The 22,739-nt window shown below is 43.1% G+C and overlaps 3 protein-coding genes across 3 annotated transcripts; 2 read left to right on the top strand and 1 right to left on the bottom strand.

Moving 5' to 3' along the window:
• The first annotated feature begins 462 nt into the window (after window positions 1-462).
• LOC115671144 (U-box domain-containing protein 11-like) lies at window positions 463-4,041 on the top strand. The gene is made up of 4 exons (XM_030592620.2): window positions 463-1,132; window positions 2,026-2,142; window positions 2,221-2,673; window positions 2,750-4,041. Exons 1-4 carry the CDS (start codon window positions 809-811, stop codon window positions 3,818-3,820), a joined length of 1,965 nt encoding a protein of 654 aa, XP_030448480.1. The 5' UTR covers window positions 463-808; the 3' UTR covers window positions 3,821-4,041.
• Window positions 4,042-6,609: 2,568 nt separating this feature from the next.
• On the top strand, window positions 6,610-8,125 carry LOC115671512 (uncharacterized protein At1g66480). Its single transcript, XM_030593108.2, has 2 exons — window positions 6,610-7,438; window positions 7,768-8,125. The coding sequence occupies exons 1-2, from the start codon at window positions 6,800-6,802 to the stop codon at window positions 7,825-7,827; spliced, it is 699 nt and encodes a 232-aa protein (XP_030448968.1). The 5' UTR covers window positions 6,610-6,799; the 3' UTR covers window positions 7,828-8,125.
• A 1,832-nt stretch (window positions 8,126-9,957) lies between these two features.
• Window positions 9,958-18,036, bottom strand: LOC115671116 (putative 1-phosphatidylinositol-3-phosphate 5-kinase FAB1C). The gene is made up of 11 exons (XM_030592920.2): window positions 17,445-18,036; window positions 16,191-16,988; window positions 15,902-16,055; window positions 15,098-15,442; window positions 14,097-14,837; window positions 13,664-13,995; window positions 13,448-13,571; window positions 13,182-13,346; window positions 11,524-13,041; window positions 11,120-11,386; window positions 9,958-10,431 (listed from the first exon to the last, which is right to left on the bottom strand). The coding sequence occupies exons 1-11, from the start codon at window positions 17,975-17,977 to the stop codon at window positions 10,177-10,179; spliced, it is 5,232 nt and encodes a 1,743-aa protein (XP_030448780.1). The 5' UTR covers window positions 17,978-18,036; the 3' UTR covers window positions 9,958-10,176.
• Window positions 18,037-22,739: the final 4,703 nt, after the last annotated feature.

Raw genomic sequence — 22,739 nt, 5'->3', positions numbered from 1 at the left:
CGATTAATTAAATTTTTATTTTTTTTTTGCGAGGGCGCCGTAAGGACTCGTTAGTTAGCATCGAGGTGAACGACGAAGCCGGGAACAGATCTCCTAACGGTCCCGTTCTTCGTCGCCTAGCTGCAACGGACCTTATGTAGAGAGACTTCCCGACTGCCGGCATCTCGGTGGGGGCAGCCAGGGTGACGGGCTCTCCAATCTCGCGAGTGGTGCGCTGAGTAATTGCAACTCAAGTCGGCATCCCGCAAACGCTCCGAGTTGGGACACCAACGCCCGATTTAAACTTCTTTTATGTTTTTTTGGGTAATAATAATTAAAAAAAAGAAGAAAAGATAACGAGATTCTTTTTTATATTTTGCCGGGCAAACCTTTATTTTATTTTATTTTATTTTATTTATTTATATTTTGTTTTTGGGTGGGCAATAATCCAAAACCACGTTGATTTACAACTGTCATCCTCTGTGCTCTTCTCCTTCTTCATCATCTCCTTCGTCTTCTTCTCCGGCGTCCTCACTTTCTCTCTCTATCTCTTTCTCTCTCATCCTCATCGTCTCCGAAATCTTCGTCACTGGACTGCGCAATGTGAGTAGTTTCATCGCCTGCCCCCCCCCCCCTCCTCTCGCATTGTGAGCAGCGCAGAGCGTGCCGCGATCTCTCCTTGCCCCCCCCCCCCCCTCTCTTCTTTCTAGCGCCGCAGCTGGAGCCCGCGGCGGAGGAGGGAGAGCTCGCCGGAGCGGGAGGCCGCCGGCAGGGAGGGAGGGAGGGAGAGAGAGAGAGGGGAAAGAGTGAGGTCGTGAGTGGGGGAGCCATGGCCGGCTCCGCGGCCGGAGACCTGCTGGAGCTCGTGCGGGAGATCGCGCGGGGCTGCGCTTGCTGCGGCGGCGGCGTCGGCGGCGGCGGCGGAGGCGGCGGGGAGGGGAAGGATCTGTTCAGGAAGGACTGCACCGATCTGGTCCGGAGGATCTCCCTGCTGACGCACCTCTTCGAAGAGATTCGGGACCTCAAGCCCTGCGAGTCGTCCGCCGCCGCCGGCGCGCGAGATTGCTGGTCGTGCGATCTCGCGTTGGCGCTCCAGGCGGCGAAGCGGCTCCTCTCCGTCGCGCACGACTTCGTTAATTCCGCTTCCTGTTTCGTGAGTCGCCGACGCTTCTCCTTGTTTTGATTTTTGTCGCGCTTGCATTTTCGACTTCGGGTTTGAAAATGTGATTGCTCGTGGGTAGGAATTGATGTGGGTGATAGCCTAGCGTTCGAATCGATAGATCACTTTCTGGTGTGGTACAGTAGCAATGCAGCATTTTGCGACATTGCTTGAAAGATGTGATTTCACTGAACTGTGGGGATTGTTTGACTAATTGGGTCTGTTTTTAAGAAATTCGAGGATAAGGAGAGGCAAAAGTAGAGAAGAATCGAACCTTGGCCACCGCTTGATTATGTCTTGCCGCATACTTCCAATTAGGGGCGATTTAGTTGATTTCAAGAGAGGTGAAGATTTGTGCAATCGTGTGTTGGAGGCTGTAAATGTGTGGTGAAAGAGTTTATGGAGGCAAAAATTTCAAGCTTGTGGTGGGCTCTATTGAAACGAAAAGGATTAGTTTCAAATCGCAAAGTGTCCTGTATTGACATAGGGAGATATTCCAGCTGGTGTTTTGTATAATCAAGAGCTGATGTAGGATTAAATTTTTTATTTGATTCAATGATGGAGAAAAGGTGATTGTCTGTATTCAATGCCTTTGCTGCGAATCCTCGTGGATGAACCTTTTCGATATTTCCAAGTTTTCCTTGGCATAATTTCAAATTGGAATACTGCTCTGCAAAAGCTGGATTTGATCTGATCGATGACAAGTTACTCAATTTGTGCAGTCCGATTCCTTTTCCTTTGCTAATTTTGTTGTGGGTTTGTATTGTTTTAATTGCAAACTGTTGTTAAACTAGCTTGGCTCTTGCTAAGCTGGTGTCATACCCATGTGCGCCCTTTGAAGAATGTCTTGATTCATCTCTGAAAATGTGGTACTTCCTGATTTTAAGGAGGGGGAAGCGAAGAAAATTGCATTCCAGTTTCAGTGTGTGACATGGAAATTGGAGAAAGCCCTAGGAAGCCTGCCATATCATCAGTTTGATATCTCCGAGGAAGTTCAAGAACAGGTATCACTCGGGAAATATGTGGTGCTTCAGCTTTATCCTAATCTACCTTTTTTCCCTGAAGTTAGTTTCTTTCGATAGGTTGAATTGGTCAGAGCTCAGTTGAGAAGAGCTGCAGAAAGGCATGGGCCTCTGAATTCAAAAATGTTGTCCCGGGCCTTATCTGAGCCATTGGAGATGGAGTCTGATCAGATAAGAGTGCAATCAGGCAGCCGCACAATAGGAACACTGCACATTGAGAATATTGGTAACATTGATCATACAGTCATGGCAAACACGAGCATTCCCCAAGCTAGTGACCTTTCCAAAGATGATTGTACAGTCATCATGGAAGGGCTCACAATTTCATCCTCATCATTGGAGGTTTGTCCATCAAATGCTCAAGATGAAGATAGGAGGGACCAATTGGGCACTAATCGGAGCAACCAATCAGAGGAGATAAAAAAGTCCAACGTAACTTCTATACCCGAGGATTTTCTCTGCCCAATATCATTGGAATTGATGAGAGATCCTGTGATCGTAGCCACTGGACAGGTTTTCTTCTCATCTTTTTGTGAACTTTACCTCACTGACTTTATCACCAGGATTTCTGAGTCGCTTTTTTCTGCAGACGTATGAAAGATCTTACATACAAAGATGGATAGACAGTGGCAACCTTACATGTCCAAAGACTCGACAGAAGCTCCAAAATCTAACACTGACTCCAAATTACGTCCTGAGAAGTCTAATCAGCCAGTGGTGCTCGAATAACAATATTGAGCAGCCGACAGCTTTTGTCAATGGAAAAATAAAAAACAGCGACGGCTCTTTCCGTGACATCAGCGGTGATATAGCAAACATCGAGTCTCTAGTCCGGAAGCTCTCCGGCTGGTGCATTGAGGAGTGTCGAACTGCAGTAACAGAAATCCGATCGCTGTCCAAGAGAAGCACTGATAATAGAATTCTGATAGCAGAAGCGGGTGCTATTCCTGCTCTGGTCAATCTGTTAACATCCGAAGACACGACAGTACAGGAAAATGCAGTCACTTCCATCCTCAACCTCTCGATATACGAAAACAACAAAGGGCTGATAATGCTTGCGGGTGCTGTTCCTTCTATCGTCCAAGTCCTAAGAGCCGGGACCATGGAAGCTAGAGAGAATGCGGCAGCGACCCTCTTCAGCTTGTCACTTGGAGATGAGAACAAGATAATAATTGGCGCATCTGGGGCTATTCCTGCTTTGGTTGAGTTGCTTCAGACAGGTAGCTCCAGGGGGAAGAAAGATGCTGCAACTGCCCTATTCAACTTGTGTATCTACCAAGGAAACAAAGGTAGGGCCGTGAGAGCAGGGATCATCTCAGCACTGTTGAAGATGCTCACAGATTCGAGTCACTATATGGTCGATGAAGCTCTGACCATATTGTCCGTTCTTGCTAGCTGCCAGGATGCTAAGGTTAGCATGGTAAAGTCTAGCACGATCCCCGTTCTCATAGATCTTCTGAGAACCGGTTTACCAAGGAGCAAAGAGAATGCAGCTGCGATACTGCTATCCCTGTGCAAGAGAGATAGCGAGAATCTTGCATGTATAGGGAGGCTCGGCGCCGTCATACCACTGACCGAGCTTGCCAAAAGCGGCACAGAGAGGGCTAAAAGGAAGGCCACTTCATTATTGGAGCTCCTCCAGAGACTCAACAAGCTCTGACGGTGTGGGTGTTACTTGATACTGACAAGTTGTTACTTTCGAGATTTGGAATTCTTTTTCTTCGTTCATTTTCCGTCGAACCGGGCTTGAACTGACAAGAGGGGCATTGAGGTGACATTTTCAATCTCACTGCTCTCCGTCTCGTTTCTTACTGCGCGAAATGCGCAGGAAGTGTTCATTCAATGTGTTGGTTGTTATGAAATTATTTTGCTTCGGATGTCTCCCCCCAAGTCCTAATCTTTCGATGTACTCCCAAGTGTGCACCAATAAATCTTGATCTGGCCGTAAATACAGGCCAATGTATGCGAAATTCTGCATTGTCAAAGTGTCGCCATGACTTCGAATTTGAGACATCGAAATTACATTCGATTACTGTGTGTGGGTTGAGATTAAGATAATGAAAAGGTCCGTTGATTGCGAAAATCCCCACCTAAGCTCGAGACTTCACGCGTTGTGTTCACCAGTTTATGCTGGCTCCCTTCAACTCAGCGAGTCAGTACCTACTTCCGTTGAAAACGAGCCAAATTGCATGAATATATCTATATATATGTCGACCGACTCTGAAATTTTTATCTGGGGAAGTATCTCGCGATCTTTCATGTTGATGGACGCTCCATGTCAGACCGAGCTAGCGAAGCGAATTCTTCATTTTTCTATTCATCTTCGGGCTCCACCAATCTTGGACTCGGTCCCTTGCAGTCTCCCTACTCACCACGGTTTCAGATTTGAACACCATTCTATATATGATTTTCCCCACTTCTTTATAGCCATAATCAGCGAAAAAATGGCGCGTGTTTTTTTTATGTTGGACGCCAATGACTCGACGTAAAAACATGCTCGACTATGTCTGAATTAATTAAGTCGACGGCTTTGGTTGTCCGATGTCGTCCCGTGTCGTTGAAAGTCGGAATTCTAATGCCTTCTTACTAGATACTGAGTTGGTGATGGTCAGCCCACGTTTCGGTGACTTGACAATTTGGCTTCCACATGGTATTCTTCTTGCTGCTTTATCCTCACATGGTTGTATACGACTCTGCGCTCTCTCTCGATCTCGATCTCGATCCCCTTTGTTTGCTCTCGAGCAATCTGACGAATCGAGGGATCGTCTATTTCTTGAAAGACGCTGCCAAGGGTGCTAGTTTCCAGAGCTCTTAGGTTAGGGTTGGCATGGCATTGCTGTATCTATGATGCTTTGAAAGCAAGAAGTGAGGTGTTCCGTTCTCAACTTGCTCTCGGTGTCTCTCGGGTTGCTGTCTTTGATCACCACCATTATAATTATGTAAAAACAGGAGAAGAAAAAACAAACTTTGTACGTGAAAAACCCTCTTCATTAGTCAGACATTGGTTATTACTTAAAGACACGGAGGGTTGGTAAAACCCTACCCTTGGACCAACCAAGCGGTAAGGGCGTTCTCACGGTTGCAGTTCGGCTTCGGGTCCTAGGGACACAAATTAAGTAGGGCTTATGGCGACAGGTTGTTGTATTTACTTTTCTTCGGATAGTCTGTAAATGGGAAAATTGTCCAAAAAGTTTTGAACCTATTTATACGACCGCCAATTTGTCAACGTAGTCTTTCGGACTAATTTTGGCCGGAAATCGTTGTTGTAGCGATCCAATCAGTCTCAGCCATCTTAAATGGCACGACCAGCACTAATGTGGACGATTTTTCCGTTTTTTTTAAAAAAAATTGAATTTTCTTCTCTTTTTTTTCATTTCTTTTCTCCCTATATCCCTCCGCTGGTTGTCGAGGTCTCGACGATGGCCGGCGGAGGGAAATAGGAAAAAAAGAAAAAGGATAAAATTCAAAAAACTCAAAAAATTCGAAAAAAAATCGTCCACGTCAACATCGGCCGTACCGCGTATTGAATGCCCAAATTAGTCGAAAGTACTACATAGGTATATTGTCAAAAGGCTTACGACTAAATTGATCAAATTAAAAAGTTAATGACCGAATTAGTTCTCGTACAATAGAATTTGCGACTTTTTGGACAGTTAGCCCATCCGCCGAACATGTTCGCGTCCTTGGTTTTATGAAAAGAATCTGGTATGCATCGAACCAAGCACTTTCTTCCCTTGACAAATCTACAAGAAACATCACATCATTCAAGCTCAACAGAGTCCTCCAAGATTGAAGAAGTCGATACGAACCACATGGTCGTTCGCAATCTTTGGCAACATTTTTTTCCTCGAACACACGAGTCCACGCCGTGATTTCCGTTTGATTGCTTCCTAAACCACCGAAACCGACGAAAGCGATGCGTTTCCCTTTCTTGAATTTATTATCATTCCTCCTCTTTTGCACGTAAAATCATGGTCGATTTCGGATCTAAACTTTATGTTATAAATTCTTCCTCAACAGTCTCCTCGCGATCGGGCAACAACATCCATGGTTGTTGAACTTTGGAGAAATTTCGTCACGGCAGCGAAATCTCATCACGGAGGAAACAGTCAGCTTGCCACGTACATCGCGAAAACCAAGCGATAATCACGTGGGAAGCCGCAGATAATGCTACGCCGATTGTCCTTGCGCGCGACGTACGTAAACTCTCAGGAGAAATCGGTTCGTCTAACATGGCATCAGAGCACAAATCAAGCATTCGGATCCTGACCTTTTCTTATATCTTGTTTGACTTTAAATCTTTAAGAAAAACGATTAATCTAATTAACCCGTAAAATGTTAATCGTCGATTGAAAAGGCGATAAAGCCACGTTTGCGGTTTTTCGTCAAACATTCTTCCCCTATTTTCAAAATTGGCTTCTCTGTTTGACCAGTGAACCTAAGCAAACAGAAACCAACCATACAATATACATAAACAAAGACTCTCTCTACTACACCAACCGTGAACATTTGGAGCTTTTATAGCCCAAGACAAAACGCGAAACATCTCTCGTCATTAGTGTACTTTGCTGTTGTTGTTTTTCTTCTTCTTCTTCTACTGCTTCCCATTTTGAAAACCAAAGCTCGAGCTTTCACTACAATGGGCAACACCATTGGAGCCAAGAAGAACAAAACGGCCAAGGTGATGAAGATATCCGGCGAGACCTTGAAGCTGAGGACGCCGGTGCTCGCGGGGGATGTCCTTAGGGGCTACCCGGGGTACGTCTTGCTGGAATCCGAGGCGGTGAAGCACTTCGGCGTCCGGGCGAGGCCGTTGGAGGCAGACCAAAATTTGGAGCCCAAGAGGCTATATTTCCTAGTGGAGTTGCCCGAGAGCTCTCAGGAGAGGATGCCGAGAAGGGTGAGGTCGGGCATAAGCATGAGCGCCAGGGACCGGCTCGAGAGCCTAATGCTGGCGCGGAGGTCAGTCTCGGACCTATCCATTGTGAACCCGACAAGCATCGGGGGGGCAACAAAGAATGCCAAAGATGGCGATGGCGGCGGTACGAGGCTGAGGATGAGGCTTCCGAAGGGAGAGGTGGATAGGCTGATGAAGGAGAGTAGAGACGAAGCTGAGGTGGCCGAGAAGATCATCAACCTCTACATTGCAAACGACCGCAAAGTCGATGTTGGGTTGGGAAGCAAACCGAGAGGCGATGAGAGCGGCTTGTTTGACCAGCATGGACCATGGAAAGTGAGGAGCCATGGAAGAGCTGGTGAACGTATCAAAACTCGTGAGGTATGTCCAGTTCCTCCACTACACTTATGTTTGGTGGGTTTGACCATTCATGGGAGTCTGCAATGCTCTAAACATGTACACAAAGTTTGAATTTTTTTTCCCATAAAGTTGGGTCTTTCTTTTTTTTTTATATCCGTTTCATCAATAAGAGGGGTCAAAATGACATTTCACGAGTGGGGTCGGTTTTGGTTTAATCGACCCCTGAAAGAGGTATATCGCTACGTCATTCCGTTCCATGTAAGATAAGGAATAGGTGTAATTGGACCCGCTTTTTAAATATCTCTCCTTTTGAGCAAACTTGATTAATGTTCAGTGCTTGTCTTTTGCAGAAACGGGTGAGCTTCCTACCAGTGGATGGAGGAGATAAGCACATCGCTGTGGCTTCTTGATTCTGATTAAGGAGAACGATTAGCAGTGCTCAAGCCACATTAACGTATGTCCTTTCACATTTTAGGTAGTCAGGTTTATTTGCAACAAGCTGTGAAGACATGGTGCTTCTCACTCTTGCCTAGTGATGGACCCAAAAAAAGAAATAAAATACGAAGAAGTTGTAATTACTTTGACTATCTATTTGTCTATATGTTGGAGACAATAGTGAGGTTTCTCTCATTTATCAGATGTCCCGCCATTGTTTTTGCATCGGAATGATATAGAAATGAAATTAACCCCTACTCTCTTTTCACTAAATTAACATCCAATTCCTAATTACCCGCTACATCTTACTTAGATGAATACTCATCCAATTTTTCTCCCAAAGAGTGATTCTTTTCTCTTCATACATGAGCCATCCACGATCATCGCGCACGCATGCCTCGATACTAGTTTATTCTTTTAAATGAATTCGCTCCCTTAAAGTATGGGTGATTACACATTTAAGGATCAAGAGAGCATAAGAATATTGTCTTCTCGAACAATACTATCGATATATAATATTGATAAACAAAAATATGCACCATAGATCCTAAACGAGAAAGTGCGATTGTATCTTAAAACTTTCAAAAAGTGCAATGAAGTCCTAAGCCTATCAATTAAAGGGCTAAAATGCATGTTTGTCTAAATGGAAAGACGTGTGTTGCATTTAAGAGAGGCATATGTTAACACGAGGCCCAAAATCTAGGTACTAACATAAAGAAGCTAATGGCCCAAACGAGGCCGTGACAATGCATTTAACTCGTAAGGCGCGATCTATGGAATGCCTAACAAGACCATTGATCGTAAAAGTTATACAAATATGATTGGCCCAAGAAGCTCATTGGTAGAATGTCTAACGAGCTCATCAATCATGAGTTTTTAATGGATAGAGTATAAGTCAAGTTTACGACGTGGTGACGAATTACCTCGAAACTTGAAAGGAGTTGGAAACTGAGTCAAGAAAGATCTCCCGACCAATCAATAATTGTAGTTAAGGGATTTGGATCAATTACAAATCATCTCTAGAGTAGTGCGCAAGCCGAGAGGCAGGCAACGATTCTTCCGGATAAAGATCAGGATGCCTAACAGAATGGCACATTAAAGATACAAGAGGAATCAAAGTAAAGGTGACGTCCAAGACATTCAACACTGACAACGCACAACACCGTCAATCAAGAAAACAGAGATCACAAAAGAGCACATTAGATTTTGAAGATGAGAAGGCTACTTGTAACATATCAATTTGGATTAGATTTTGTCTCGAGTTTGAATTCCAAACTCGAATTGGATTAGGTTTCCTCGTTCCAGCCCTTGTCTTTAGTTATAAAAGCTTTTTTAGTCGTGTGGGGCTTTTACCTTTTCTACGCACTTCATTTATCTCCATTAAAAACAGTTATGTTCAATTTCAGTCATTGAACAAGTATAACATCTATGAATGTACGCCATCCACGCAATTTCCTTATTGATGTCCACTTTATTGCCTACGCATTACTTCAGTAGTTCGAGTTTTACAAAGTCTTCGAAGCATATTAGAATGCATTCGCTTCTCATTTGAAGTCCAATTTGATACTTTAATTGGACGATGATTACCCATGATTAGACTTTAATCATTGAAACCACATTCCACTAGTTGTGCAAGCTTTCAGCTTTCCACCGAAAAGCTACGGGAAGCTCCAAACAGTCTTGCGAGTAAAGCATTTCGATGTCTGACTTGAGTTCGAATTTGATTTGAGCCGTGACTGAAACTTATCGACTAATTAAATCGAGTCAGGTCGAGCTCCGAAGTCGTGGCTAGACAGGCTCGAGCTCATTCAAATTACATTTGGCTAGAGCTCGAGCTTGTAAAATCAAACTGGATCGAAACAGAGACGAGTATCGAGTCTTGAATTAGAATAGAGCGGGGCTCTCGAGTATTGAACCGCGTCGCTGACTCAATCATGCCCCAACTAGACTCAAGGGGAAAATAGCTCAAAATGACAATGACTTCATGCCAAACACATAACAGAACTTTCTGAAGCCACCAGTCATCATGAAAGCTATCAAAGGAAAGAACACTGGCAATTCAAGGAGTAAAGATTCTCGAAGGAAAAAGAATGTACGGAGACATGTTTTGCCAAAAGAATTCCTCCCCTTCATTATGTTAAGACCTGGTCGTGGGCTAATTCTACCCGTATACAAGATGTCGCGGCAAAAGAGAAATTAAAGAGCCTATTTTTTCTCTGCATTTGCATTGCGGCTGTAGCTTTCTCGACATTTTCTTATTAATGAATAAATACATTTTCAGTGAAAAGGAGAAAAAGGAAGAAGAAAGAATGCGTACGTTCTGTTCAAGGCGACCACTGATCCGGTACGGTAAGAAAATACGTAGTCATGGCTTTTCGGAACCTCTTCTTGTATTGCTTGGGAGATATGATGGTTGGTGAAGCATTCTTCGGACCTCCGAGAATTCCCGACGCCTTGACCCACGTTTCCAGATGCTTATCCCAGGTGTATTGCCTCATGAAGTCAATGATCCCCAAAACCAACTCCTTGCGTTCGTCGTCCACACCAACGAGGAGCGAGTAGTCCATAACATCGACAGACTGCATCCACAAAGACAAGAATAATAATCATAAACCACATTCTTAAGATTGCAGAGGGAAATGCTTGGAGGCAGACAGTTCACAGTAAAATAAATTGCAAAAGAACCGGTGTAAACCTTAACAGACAGCATCGGTGTCTTTGTCCAATTATAAGGTTTCATTGTCAGATTATTCAAGAGCCTTTTATCAGATCACACTTAGTGCTGCGCTGCTCTTGGGGAAAATGTCACAAATGGTGCATGAACTTTGACCAAATGTCAAGTTTAAATGATGGACAAAAAGAAAAGTTACACACGTATTCTCCACGAAAGATATTCATCTCCAATTAGGACAAGAAATTTCCACGTGGAATATTATCACAAAAGAACTCAATAAAACTCCAACAGAGGCCACCAACCAAATAAAAAACAGATACCAATCTCTTTTCTTCTTTCTCTTAGACAATGTTTACAGCTTATAATAATCCACATCATCAACGTTTGATTTGTCGTTAGAGTAAACGGAAGAACCACATTGAATGTTTACCAATAATTCAAGAACCACATTGAACAAAACTAAAGTTCAGGGATGATATTGCACATCGGGTCAAAGTTCAAGGACCACTTGTGTCATTTTCTACTGCTCTTGCAATGGCATCTCAAACAAGTGTCAAAACTACGAATCAACATGTCTAGAAGCTTCAGCTTACCGCTAAGAAGGACGTATCATTCCAGATGGCCCTCTCCAGACTTCTCTTTGCCTTGCTTCCTAGGAAAATGGGCTTTGTGCGCAAAGTCTCCAAAAGATTCAGATCGAGCAGTACTTTGTCCTTTCCCGACGTATCTGGATTGTAACGAGCTCTTGCTGACCCTTTAAGATCATAGACCCTTGAGATGCTTCTCTTAAAAAAGAGATTCTCCATCACCATCAAATCCATTTTCATCTCCTTCCCGCCTCTCAGGCTTTTCACAGTGACCTACTCAACCAAATGCGGACACGGACCATAGGGAAAAAGAGAGATCAGTCATTTTCCTGAAAGGAATAGGTCATCTAAACACCTGCACGCAAAGAAAGAAGAAGAAGGTAAGGACAGAACAAGAAGAATAAACTAACCTGATAAAGTCCAAGAACTTTAGCAAGGCATGTTGGGCTTCCTGAGCTGATAGATTCTGTCAGATACTTAAAATATTCAGGAGCAAATTCCTCAAAGGACTCCAACTCCGTCTTTGTAACTTGCTTAATAATGAATCTTTCATCCATAGATTTAGCGAAATAAACATTGCTTTTTCCTCCCTGTGCACTCCATCTCCGACATCGGCTCAGTGAGCGAACAAAGTCTACTTCACTCGGGCAACATTTCCTTCGCAGAGAGTCGAACTGCTTCGCAAAGTAACATGTGACTGAAAACTTCGCTTTGCCACCAGCTGTAGAGGACTCGTCCCCAAAAGAAATCCGCAAATGTGGAGATTTGTTCGAGTCCTTGAAAATTGTCGCCATGGACGACGATGCGTCCTCTGATCCATAACTCCCATAATTGGCATGGTCAAAGTCGAGAGCACCAAAAGATTGCCAAGTGGTAAAGCTAGAAGCCACGACATCATCCTTGTGAATATCATCACCGCTCCAGTCCCCTCCATGCTCACGTGACATACTAGAGACCCAGTCTTCATGCTCTTTAGAACAAAGTGCATATGATATAATGCTAGTAGGCTCCTCGTCATAAACAGCAATTACTATGTCATTATGGCCTGTTTGTGGAAGCAACAAGCGGGCTCCCCCCGCCAAAAGAGATGAAGTGGCGATGAGAGACGGTGCGGAGCTAACAGTCAAGTTTAACTTCTGAGCCTCCAATGGCAACAATTGTGAGTAAGTCCTAATTACATTAGAAACCGGGTCTCTCAACATATTTCTATAAGCTCCAGAAGCATGGAATGATCCTAGGGTTGACAAATGCAACAAAGAAGGGGGCAAACCTTTCCGAATTCTGTCACGCACTCTCATTGCTGAGTCGAAAGACTGAACCCTCAGAGGTGACATTAACCTCCTAAAAGGGGGGCTATTACTTTCATTAATATGTCCAGAAGAAGCTGTGGCTCCATCAGCCAGCGAACTATGGAAAGGTTGATTTTCTGTCGTGAGATGATCGCTACCGGTCCATGCGCAATCTATCCTCTCAGAAAGATTAGGTTCTTCAGTGGGAATAGTTTCAGAGAAGGTGTTAGTATAACTGATCTCTCCATTTGAGAGCACATCCTCCTCTGTGTTATGATGGGTAGAAGTCAGTGCTGAATTTTCAGGGACACAAGGACCCAGTGATGATAAATGTGTGTCCGCTTGCTCTAAGAAAAATCCACTGGCAGACGCAGCAGTCAATTCCGAGGAATCAGAGATGTTACCGCTTCCATCCTTGTACAGGAGATCATTTCTCAACTCTTTCAGTTGGGCATATAAAGCATCCCCTCGCTTTGTCTTAGGAGAGTCTCTCTCAACAAGCAAATCTAGAGAATAGAGCCGGCGACCCCAAACACAGGAACCAATTATGAGAGATCGCAGCATGCGATTCATTTCCAAAATGTCTATGGTCATCTGACCTTGTTGCGACGACTCCATCATAGCTAATTCAAGCAGCTCCTGCATGAAAAAACAGAGGAAGGTCATGGGAGAGCCAACTATGTAGGGAATAGATTAGACCAATACTTTAAGGTTCTGCTATTATACACCCAGCGATGTTAAAGCGACAAAAGAATAGCTGCAAGTAACTTGAATCTCACATCGTAATCACTTCTTTCCTTCTTTAGAAGATCTTTCAGGTCCTTGATGTAGTTCCGGAGCTCACTTGTATCTAAAGATTCATGTCCAAGAAACATACTTTTCTGTTCAACATTGTCAAGTACATCTGACATCCCCAGATACAAATTTTCCACCTTGTCTGTCAACTGCGAATATAGACACAAGTTCAATCACTACCAAATGACACGGCCGGTATCAGAATACATCTATGTGAAGCACTAAATAAAGAATAGAGATGTGAAAGTACCACTGCTGCTTCTTTTCTTAACCATTCTTGTTGAAGACCATTGAATTCAAGCTTCGAAGGAGGTAGATGGACAGAAAGAATGTCAATAGGAGAATATCGGAAAAAAGCAACCATGCTTCCAAAGCTGCCAAATGGAAAGTATAAGAAATTTAACAATCAATAGTTCGAGTAAATGCGACTATTTGCTACAAGAAATTCAAAGCCAATACAACCTACCCATAGTAACGGAGGCAATCTCTCTGCAAGGAATGGCCACATGTAGCAACACGATTAGCAGTTGCATGGTTCGAAAAACTAAGTTCCAAGAATTTTCCAAAAGAAAGACCCCATGCAGCATCTGACATGACCACTCTTGGAGTAGCCGGTGGAACTCCATCCACGTGTGCACACTTTAAGCACCGATGCCACATCCATATCCTCCCATCCTGTTCACCAGGTAGTTTTAAAGAAGGAACCTGCTTTACATTAACTGTAAGATTCCCCTGCTGGTGGGTGTAGCACAGGACATGGGCTTCAGCAGGCTTATTACAAGATCGACAGCAACATGTCTGGCAATAAAAAATGCTGGTTAGTTCATAGATCCCATCCAACATAAAATCAGGAACTATTATAAACTAAAAATAAAGCGAAAGAATGATGAAGCACTAACCTGATCAAAAAGGTCATCACGAAGATATCTCCCAAGAGGCTTATCAAAACACCCGTAAAACTTGATGCGTAAAAGCCGAGATCGTTCACACACAGTTCCCTTAAGGACACATCGACTTGAAAAGGAAACCAATATGCTCTGGTTAGTGTCAGTGGCTGAAAAGTACTCACCAGCCACTTCATTTTCCTCATTCCCCAAAGACTTTTCCCCTTCAGCAGCTGCACCGGCCTGCAACGCTTCCTGATGTGTACCTCCAGGTAATTGAGGCAGGGGTATATTTCCAGTCTTACAAGGAAAATCAGCAGATCTCTGGAAGTCTTTGGACTGACTTAAGCCACATGATTCAAGACCATCAATTAGAGCTGAATCGTCATTGTATGCATCAGAGAGTGCACTTTGGCCACTGAGTTCCATTTGTGGAGATGGAGAACCATGAGCAAGATGATTACAAAGGGTTTCCATTCCTCCAATTTCTGAACCAATATCCACAATTTTATCTAGACTGCAGCCATCAGTTAAATCTTCATAATTAGCTTTATTAGAAGCTGAAAGTGGCAAAAGGACACCATAGGCAGCTTTTTCGTTCGGTAAAGATCGTTTTAGAGCTATCTTGGGCAACGTAGCACCCTCATCAGCGAGAAAGGAAGTTTCGAGCGATAGATGGTAGGCAGCAAACACTGCATACTGAACAACGTGCTTAACCTTCTTTAGCTCTTCACGACACGTGCCCCTCAAAAGAACCTGAAGAAAAGAATAATCGGTACATTAGAGAGCAAATATAACATGGTACCGCCTGTTCCCTTGAACAAGTCAGGCATATTACGGTTACATTACTCACAAAAACGCAATGCCTTTGTACTAAACTAATAAATAGATCAACTTGATGATTCCCAACAAAATATAGGCCAGATATGAACATGCATCATCCAACAAATAATGACAAATCAACTACTGGACTAAATTGTGCAATATTTAGCTTCCAGAAAGCATGAGAAACATACCGTGCAACCCAAGCGTCTAGGACAACCTTCAAAATACATCAAAGTTTTAGAGGGTTTCCTGTTTGAGTGGGTGGAAGTTTCATGTTCTTCAGACACTCTTGCCAGTCGGAAGAGTTCACAATGCCCCAACCTTGTCGTAGAAATATTATCAGTCGACGGAGTAATTAGAGCACCAGTGCATCTGGATATACGCTCCAGCAACGGTCTTTTCACATTTAACACCAAAGATATTTCCTTCTCCAGCAGATACTCTTGAGCATAAGACGAAACACTTTTCTCTACCAGCAGAACATTTGGATGAAGAGCCTCTATTCTTGAAATAATCATCTTGAGATGATCAATTTCCTGATCCATCAGAAAGCTCAAACGTAAGTGTATTATCTTGGCAACCATCCCCAAGCAAAAAAGCATTATAGAGAGAGGAAACAATCAAGTCTCAAGAACCTAAACCAATCATTCATGGGGAAGCTAATAATCGGAATGAAATGCTACTGTCAAGTACTATTTTGATAGTAAAAAGTAAAAATTTCATTATTGGGAACCAGCCCATGCGCAAAAAGAGATTTAAAGAGAAAAAGAAATGATCAAGAAGACGCAATTTCCTCATATGAATTGCCTTATGTACATCGAAATCAATCTGTTTACAACCAAGTACAGAGCACGACCAGTGTCCGAAAAAGTGTCTGACAATATTAGAATTGCTCTCTATTACTTAACAATACTTCTTGTCCTCTCCTTCAGTATCAGGGAAAAGCTAGCTAGCAGTCTGCCCAGTATAAGACTACGAGTAAGTTGAAAGACCACCTGCTGCAGTAGTGTGTCAAAAGAAGCCAGCTGAATTGAAGCTCTCTGATATTCAAGCGATCCTCCTAAAATCAGTATTCTAGGATTTTTGTACTGTGATGTCATGCGCTTGTGCTTTATGTTTTTTGTACATACTACCCCCTTAATGAGGGCGCTGCAGAAACAGAAACTCCCGTTGTTAAAAATCAACAAATCAGGCGCAACAAACCATCCAGCATTAAATTCTGCCCAATATTGAGCAGAGAGAGCAAAGGAGAAAAGAAGAAAAAAAGTTGAAAAGAAGAGATACCTCTCACTTGGACTTCCTGTTGCTACACACTTAACCTTAACATAATTGCAAGGATCCATACTACCCCCCCTGCTGGTATCTGGCTTCACATAATTTGCAGCTTGCCATGATATGTTTGCCACCACATCAGTCCACTCCTCAGCTCTATCCTCTCCGCCCATCTTGATTCCCTCTCCGTGTAATAGCTGTGATACAAGAGCCCTAAAATGAGCTTGGACCACAGCCCTTAAAGGCTCCTTATTTCCCTCATGTTGTCTCTCCTTTGTTGAAAACATACTAGAAAGGCTACTGCTGGACGAGAATATTGCTCCTGAATCTCCAACATTGTCATCTTCATCGTCATATTCAAAGAAATTGCCCTCCACCTCGTCATCTTCATCATTAGGTGGAGGAGGAAACCAGATAAGGCCATTGTTTTCAAAATCCAATGGCTGTTGAGATGTTTCATACTGGCTTCTGAAGATGGACAAATCATCCGAGCAGTAATCACTACTCTCTGCATCCTCAGTCCCTACCTCAGGCTTTCTTAAAACAGCCATGCCTTCTGGATCAAAGAGACCATCACGAGACATCGGGCTTCCCTCTTGCTCGTGCTGTGCAAACTGTCCACGTCTATAGGAAGTATAATTAATCCTAGAGGGACTGTTTGAAGGAGTGGAAAACACAGACCTATAACTGTCGAAATCATGTCTGGAACTAAAACTACGTGAACCTATATCTGTAATCCCATGAGAATAATCACTCAAGGGACTTACTGAGTGCTTCCCAGAATCCTCCGCTTCTTCATCACTTTTGTATCTGCAAAATTTACCAAAACGGTAACCGTTTCACATCCATTTCAGGTACTTCAGGAATAGATTCACACTAAATTCATTAAAGTTTATGACTACTACAAAGGCAATTTCAATCAATGCACTCATCACATGAATCTTGTCAAAAATACACTACGCGAGAAGGTATCAACGATCATTAAGGGGTGATTCTGTCACATATCATGCTCTTCAGGTACTCGAGCATACCCCGACCCATAAAATTTTCAATCAAGAACTCAATATTAAAAACAATTAATACAATACAACAGCAGAAACAACTCTAAACACAAGCTAAATGCCTCTCAAATGCCAACCAAAATGGCCGTTCCATATTCGGCATGCCTCTGTCACAAATTGCCTTATCTTCAATGCAAAATATAACAAACGATACGGACACTAACTATTATTTAAATACTGATGTAAGGAGACTTCCTCAAGCTACCTGCTCGGGGAGCAACGAACAGATACCGGTGCTAAATGAGCAGTAACTGAAGCCATGCCGCTGGTGATCACGCCACGTGTGGAATATAAATTCTCTTGAGAATCCAGGAATTGGGCCAAATTGCTTTGAATAGACTCGCTATTCGAACTGAAGCAAGGCGATGGCGGCTCCGGACTATCTCGAGGGTGTACTTTCTCACAGTACTTCTTCCGACCTTCTGCTCTGACCTTACTCTCAGCACAAAGTTTGCAGTGCTTAATGCCGACCACACCACCAGCTTCCCCGTGTTTCGACCCACCTGAATCTAGAACAAGGGCGGGTTCGGATCCCCGAGTACATCTTCCGCACAGATACCTGCCACAACTTTGGCAATGGCATCTACCCCAATCGCCCGTCGAGTCCATGTGACCCTCACAGCACCTCTCGCAACTGCTATTACCAGACATCACGCGTTCGACAGAATCAAGACCCCCAGATATCCAAAACCTAAACTTATTTATCAGATCTAAGAATGGAGTATCGGGTAATCTCATAGGACCCAATAACTCCAATTAATCAAAGAACGAACCAAGTGTCCTTGACATGAACTGAATCCAGAACCCCCAGGAGGAGAAAAAAAAAAACTGTTATATCCAAACTATTACAAGAACCCACTGTAAAAATGCGGGCTTGTCCGGGTATTAAATCTTCTTTTTTTTTTTCTCTTTTTTGTTCTCAAAGGCGGGGTTTTTCTCTAAACCCAAAAGAAAAAAAAAGGATAACGATCAGAAGGAATCCTCCAAGAATCACAAAACACTTCCAATGGAGGACTCAGACTGCTCTAGCCAATGAATCAACGCAAGTTAACTATGTACACCACTAGAATCTCGGTCTCCAAGCACCGCCAAAGTAGCACGACAAGACCCACACCCCCCGCCCTAACTAAAATCCAACCGATCCCAGAATCAACAAAAGCCCCGAATCCACGGACCGGCGGGAGGAGGAGGAGGAGGAGCAGCAGCACCGACCAAAAAGAAGACGCCTTTTCGACCCCAAGAAAACGCGCTCTCTCTTGACCTCCGGAATCGCCACGGAACCGCCAGACCCGAATGACGACCGCGGGTTATTCGGTTCTTCAAAGAAGAGAAACGGAGGGGCAAGCGGGGTGCGTTCTTTTTCCCCTTTGCTCTGTCGGGTGTTTCGTCGCTTTTGGGGGAGAGAGAATGGCTCTAGATGCGAGGGAGGAAGACGAGGAGGATGAGGAGGAGGAAGAGGAGGAGGGTGGAGGAGGAGGAGCTGTTGGCCTTGCGGTGGGAATCGGCGCGCGTCTCGGACAAGGAGAGGGAGAGGAGAGGCAACCGGGAGCGGAGCAGCACCACCACCATCATCGTCTTTCCCCTTCTTCTTGTTCTTGCTTCACCTGCTTTCATTTCCCCCTTCCCTTCCCTTCTCTCTCTCTCTCTCTCTCTCTCTCTTTTCTGCTTTTCACTCTCTCTCTCTCTCTCTCTCTCTCTCTCTAGCCCTTCTCTCTCTAGCCCTTCCCTCTGTGCAAATTTTTAAATATTGTTTTCCAAAAAGCAAACCCCCCACATACACACTCCCCCACCCCTCCCCTCTCTCTCTCTCTCTCTCTCTCTCTCTACGTGTTTCTTTAATGGGTCGCCGTCATCATCCCCCTCCTCCTTTTACCTTCTCTCTCTAGTTTCTCTCTCTTCTGGGATTTACCGTCCATTATCAATTTACCATGGTGCGGTCAAATTTGTTAGGTTTACTCGGGTCGTTTTCGTCAGAGGAACGAAATGGAATGGAATGGCTTCCCCTTCTCTTTAGCCCCCCGTTCAGTACTCGTGCTTGAGATTTTTCTGCCCGTCAATCTTAGCGTTCGATCTTGTCCCTCGGAAGGTTGTTTTGTTCGAGTCAGTCGACCATTATCTGTATGTAAGAAAGGAGAATTTGAGGAACGCCGAATTTTCTGTCGTGCCTTTTCTTATTTCCTTTGTCGAAGCACGGAAATTGAACCGGGGGGGCGGGGTGCAGTCGCCTCGTGATCTTTCAAGACGGATGGAAAAATCGAAAGTGCATCGAAGCCCGGAAGAGATCGTCGTGAAGGATGTTCACCGATGAAATCAATTCACCTAACAAAACCCGAAAAATCGAGCGCGCCTATTGGTAGATATGCGAATGGATGACCCCCCCTCGCTAGGTAACAATTAGCTTGAAGTTAAGAAGAAGCCAATCGATGGACAGCGATTTCGAGTTCATGACTGACGATTCAATGGTCTCGATAGCAATGTTGGTGGGGCCAAAAAATATAGGCTTGCGCTGCTAAAATATTGCTCCGAAATGTAAAAATTCAACTCGCTTGACCTTGTGTTGAGAAAGGTGGTGACATGATCCTAGTGACAAAAAAAAATTTAAAAAAAAATCAGATCTTGATGAAGTTTGGGATGGAATGGAGGTTGATCCTGTTCTTTTCCCACCCACTTGGCTTCAAGGTTATACATAAATAAAATAAAAAAAATTGAGAGGAGAGCTTTGGCTCCGCCCTCCTGTCAATTAAAAAAAAAGGAATTAATGATTTTTTCCTTGCAATCTTTGATTAAAATTTGGGAATCTTACTCGGCAAATTGGAATTTGATTCGGGTTGGGGTATAAAAATATATTTGGAATGACGGGTCACCATCCGTACATGGATTTCTGTGGCGGGATTAGATTATATTGATTGATTAATTAATCACGTCATTTGCGATTAATTTAATCTCTCTCCTCCTCCCCCGTCGGTCTACGCATCGGCACGCCTTTTCTTGACCAGCGTGCGTGTGATTCACGCCCCCCCCCCACCTTTAAGAAAAAAAATGAAAATTCCGCCCCCCTCCTTGAGCGGGGTATCTAATTTTACTCAACACGCGACGGCGGTAACACAAAAATAGACCGATTGATATAAGTTTTGTCAAGATTTAACTATCGGGCTCGTCGTAATTCATAAGTTAGATCGTGTTATGTAATTTTTTCTTTTTTGGAATGAGCATGTTGGAAATCGTAAAACTTGTCACGAAAGCGCAATTGAATCCTAAAACTTTCAAAAAGTACAATCAAGTCCTAAAACTTATCACGAAAGTGCAATTAAAGTCTTAAAACTTTCAAAATGTACAATCGAGCCCTAAAACTTGTTACGAAAGTGCAATCGAGTTTTAAAATTTTCACAAAGTGCAATTAAGAAAAGAGCTTAATTAGATCAATTTGATGAGTTTTAGGATTTAATTGTACTTTTTAAAAGTTTTGGAACTCAACTGTATTTTCGTAATAAATTTTAGGACTTTCAATGTACTGATTTCTTTTTCATTTTTTTTTTCTTGGGTGAAATAGAAACGGGTCCAAATTGGAATTTGCCCGGACGGGTGGGGGCGCGGGAAGCTTCTGGGGTTAGCCCCGGGTTTTAATTGCGTTGACTTCTGGTGAGGCTAGGGGTCGGGACCAATTTTTTGGCAAGAGGAGTCGTGGAGGAGGGGGGAGCTTTGAAGAGCTTTAATTACATCCATGTGATTTGGGGGTCATTGAAAGGTTGCAACGACGTGTGAGATGGTATAGTTGCACGAACGCTCCTTAATTAAAAGAAAGCGAAGATGCGTGAGATTGATAAAGAAGAAGGGCCTTCATATAAAAACTTAGAGTTTGGTCTCCCATCATGCGTAGTTGGTACCGTGAATAGTGCAAAAGAACAAAGGTACTATGAATAGTGCGACTCCCCCGTCATTTTTCTTTTCTTTTTTTTTGGGGTCAAGAACTTCCCATCATCTAGTTAATGCAAATTTGGATATGTGCATGACAATTCTCCTGGTAAATGTTTTGATACACTATCTTTAGTTTTGCTTTTCGTTGGAAATCCATATACATGGGTCGAGAAGTTGGTATATTTGAATATCATGTTCGCTCAATTGCACCCCTCCCCCCCTTCCCCCCTAGGATTTTGTTTTCCTTTTCCTTTTTCTCTTTTGCTTTATTTTATCGATTTTCTAACGCGGCACTTATTCAGCGCTACATGCCCTTTATATGCCACATTAGCGATGTCAGATTATCAATTCAACGATATCGGCAATAAGATTAATGGAAGGACTTGATTAAAAATAAATAAAGTTAGAGGACCAAATGTCTCGAATAATAAAAACTAGAGCACTAAAATTATGCTTCATCGGCCTTATTATTTATACAAGATCCTAAATATACGAGACATGAAAAGATTTTGCATTACCATCAAACGCAGCATATAAGATCCGGATAAACTATACTTAACAACCTTATCAATATTGTCACATAAAACGAGCATCTAATACGACACGAAGATGCGAACCGTTATCTCTAAAAATGAACATTCGATAAAATTCTCTAAAATTACACACGCACAATATAGTATAAGCAACCAAATCTATGTACATGTAAAATGCGAAATCTTTCTTGCATTTGAAGCAAAGAGAAAAAGGCAAAAAAGAGAAAAATAAAAAGCTAGAAATTACTTTCCCCACAAACTAAGCCAAACCAATCCCGCTTAAACCAGGACAAGTGTCAGCATGTCATAGCACTATAAGACTTCTTTTCTTCATTAGTAAGATACGATAATCATATGAACCATCCATTAATAAATCCGCCGTACGAGTAACAACATAAGGTACTCAGATACATGCGTGCATGAATCATAAGTACTCATCTAGGTCTTCTAAATCGAACGCAAACTTAGAGACCATTAGCAAAACACAGGTCTTCGATTCATATCTGCCTTGATGGTGAACGTAAGTATGAATATTCACGTCAGAAATCGGATCTTCCGAAAGAATGGCGGTCTCCCAACTCATGCACAAGCTCATGCTACAAAGTAGAGGGATTGCTACCATCTTGGGAACTCCAATTTTTTCCCCCCTCGAAACCCTCGATTCCCCCCCCAAGCACGAAAAATCAAATTGATCACTGATTTGCTGTCTAATCAAGAGCGCAAATGGGATCCGGATAGCCTCGGATCCCAGTAGGGTAGCTTATGATCCCAAGAAAAGAAAAAAAAGAGAGGAAAAAAACACTCATAGATCAACCGATCTTCTTATGAGATTATGACCATTCGGAGGCTTCTGTTCTTTGAGAAACTAATGCCAAGCGACTACGCGCCACGCTTCAAGTGTCCCACCCAATGAACATCCTCGAAATGTTGAAGCAATGCCATGAACCTAACTATAGTTATGTATGCCATTACGATCTCTCAAATGGTGACTCAAATTTAAGATTGTGTAATGACCCAAATAGTTCCGCACGAAACAAAAGACCTAGCTCAAG

The sequence above is a fragment of the Syzygium oleosum genome, unplaced genomic scaffold (genome assembly GCF_021117445.2).
Source record: "Syzygium oleosum isolate NSW1041296 unplaced genomic scaffold, Sole_v2.1 Sole_v2.02, whole genome shotgun sequence".
In the NCBI taxonomy this organism is placed as follows: domain Eukaryota; kingdom Viridiplantae; phylum Streptophyta; class Magnoliopsida; order Myrtales; family Myrtaceae; genus Syzygium; species Syzygium oleosum.
The sequence above is the reverse complement of the archived record's forward strand: the minus strand, read 5'-3'. Positions and strand labels throughout refer to the sequence as shown.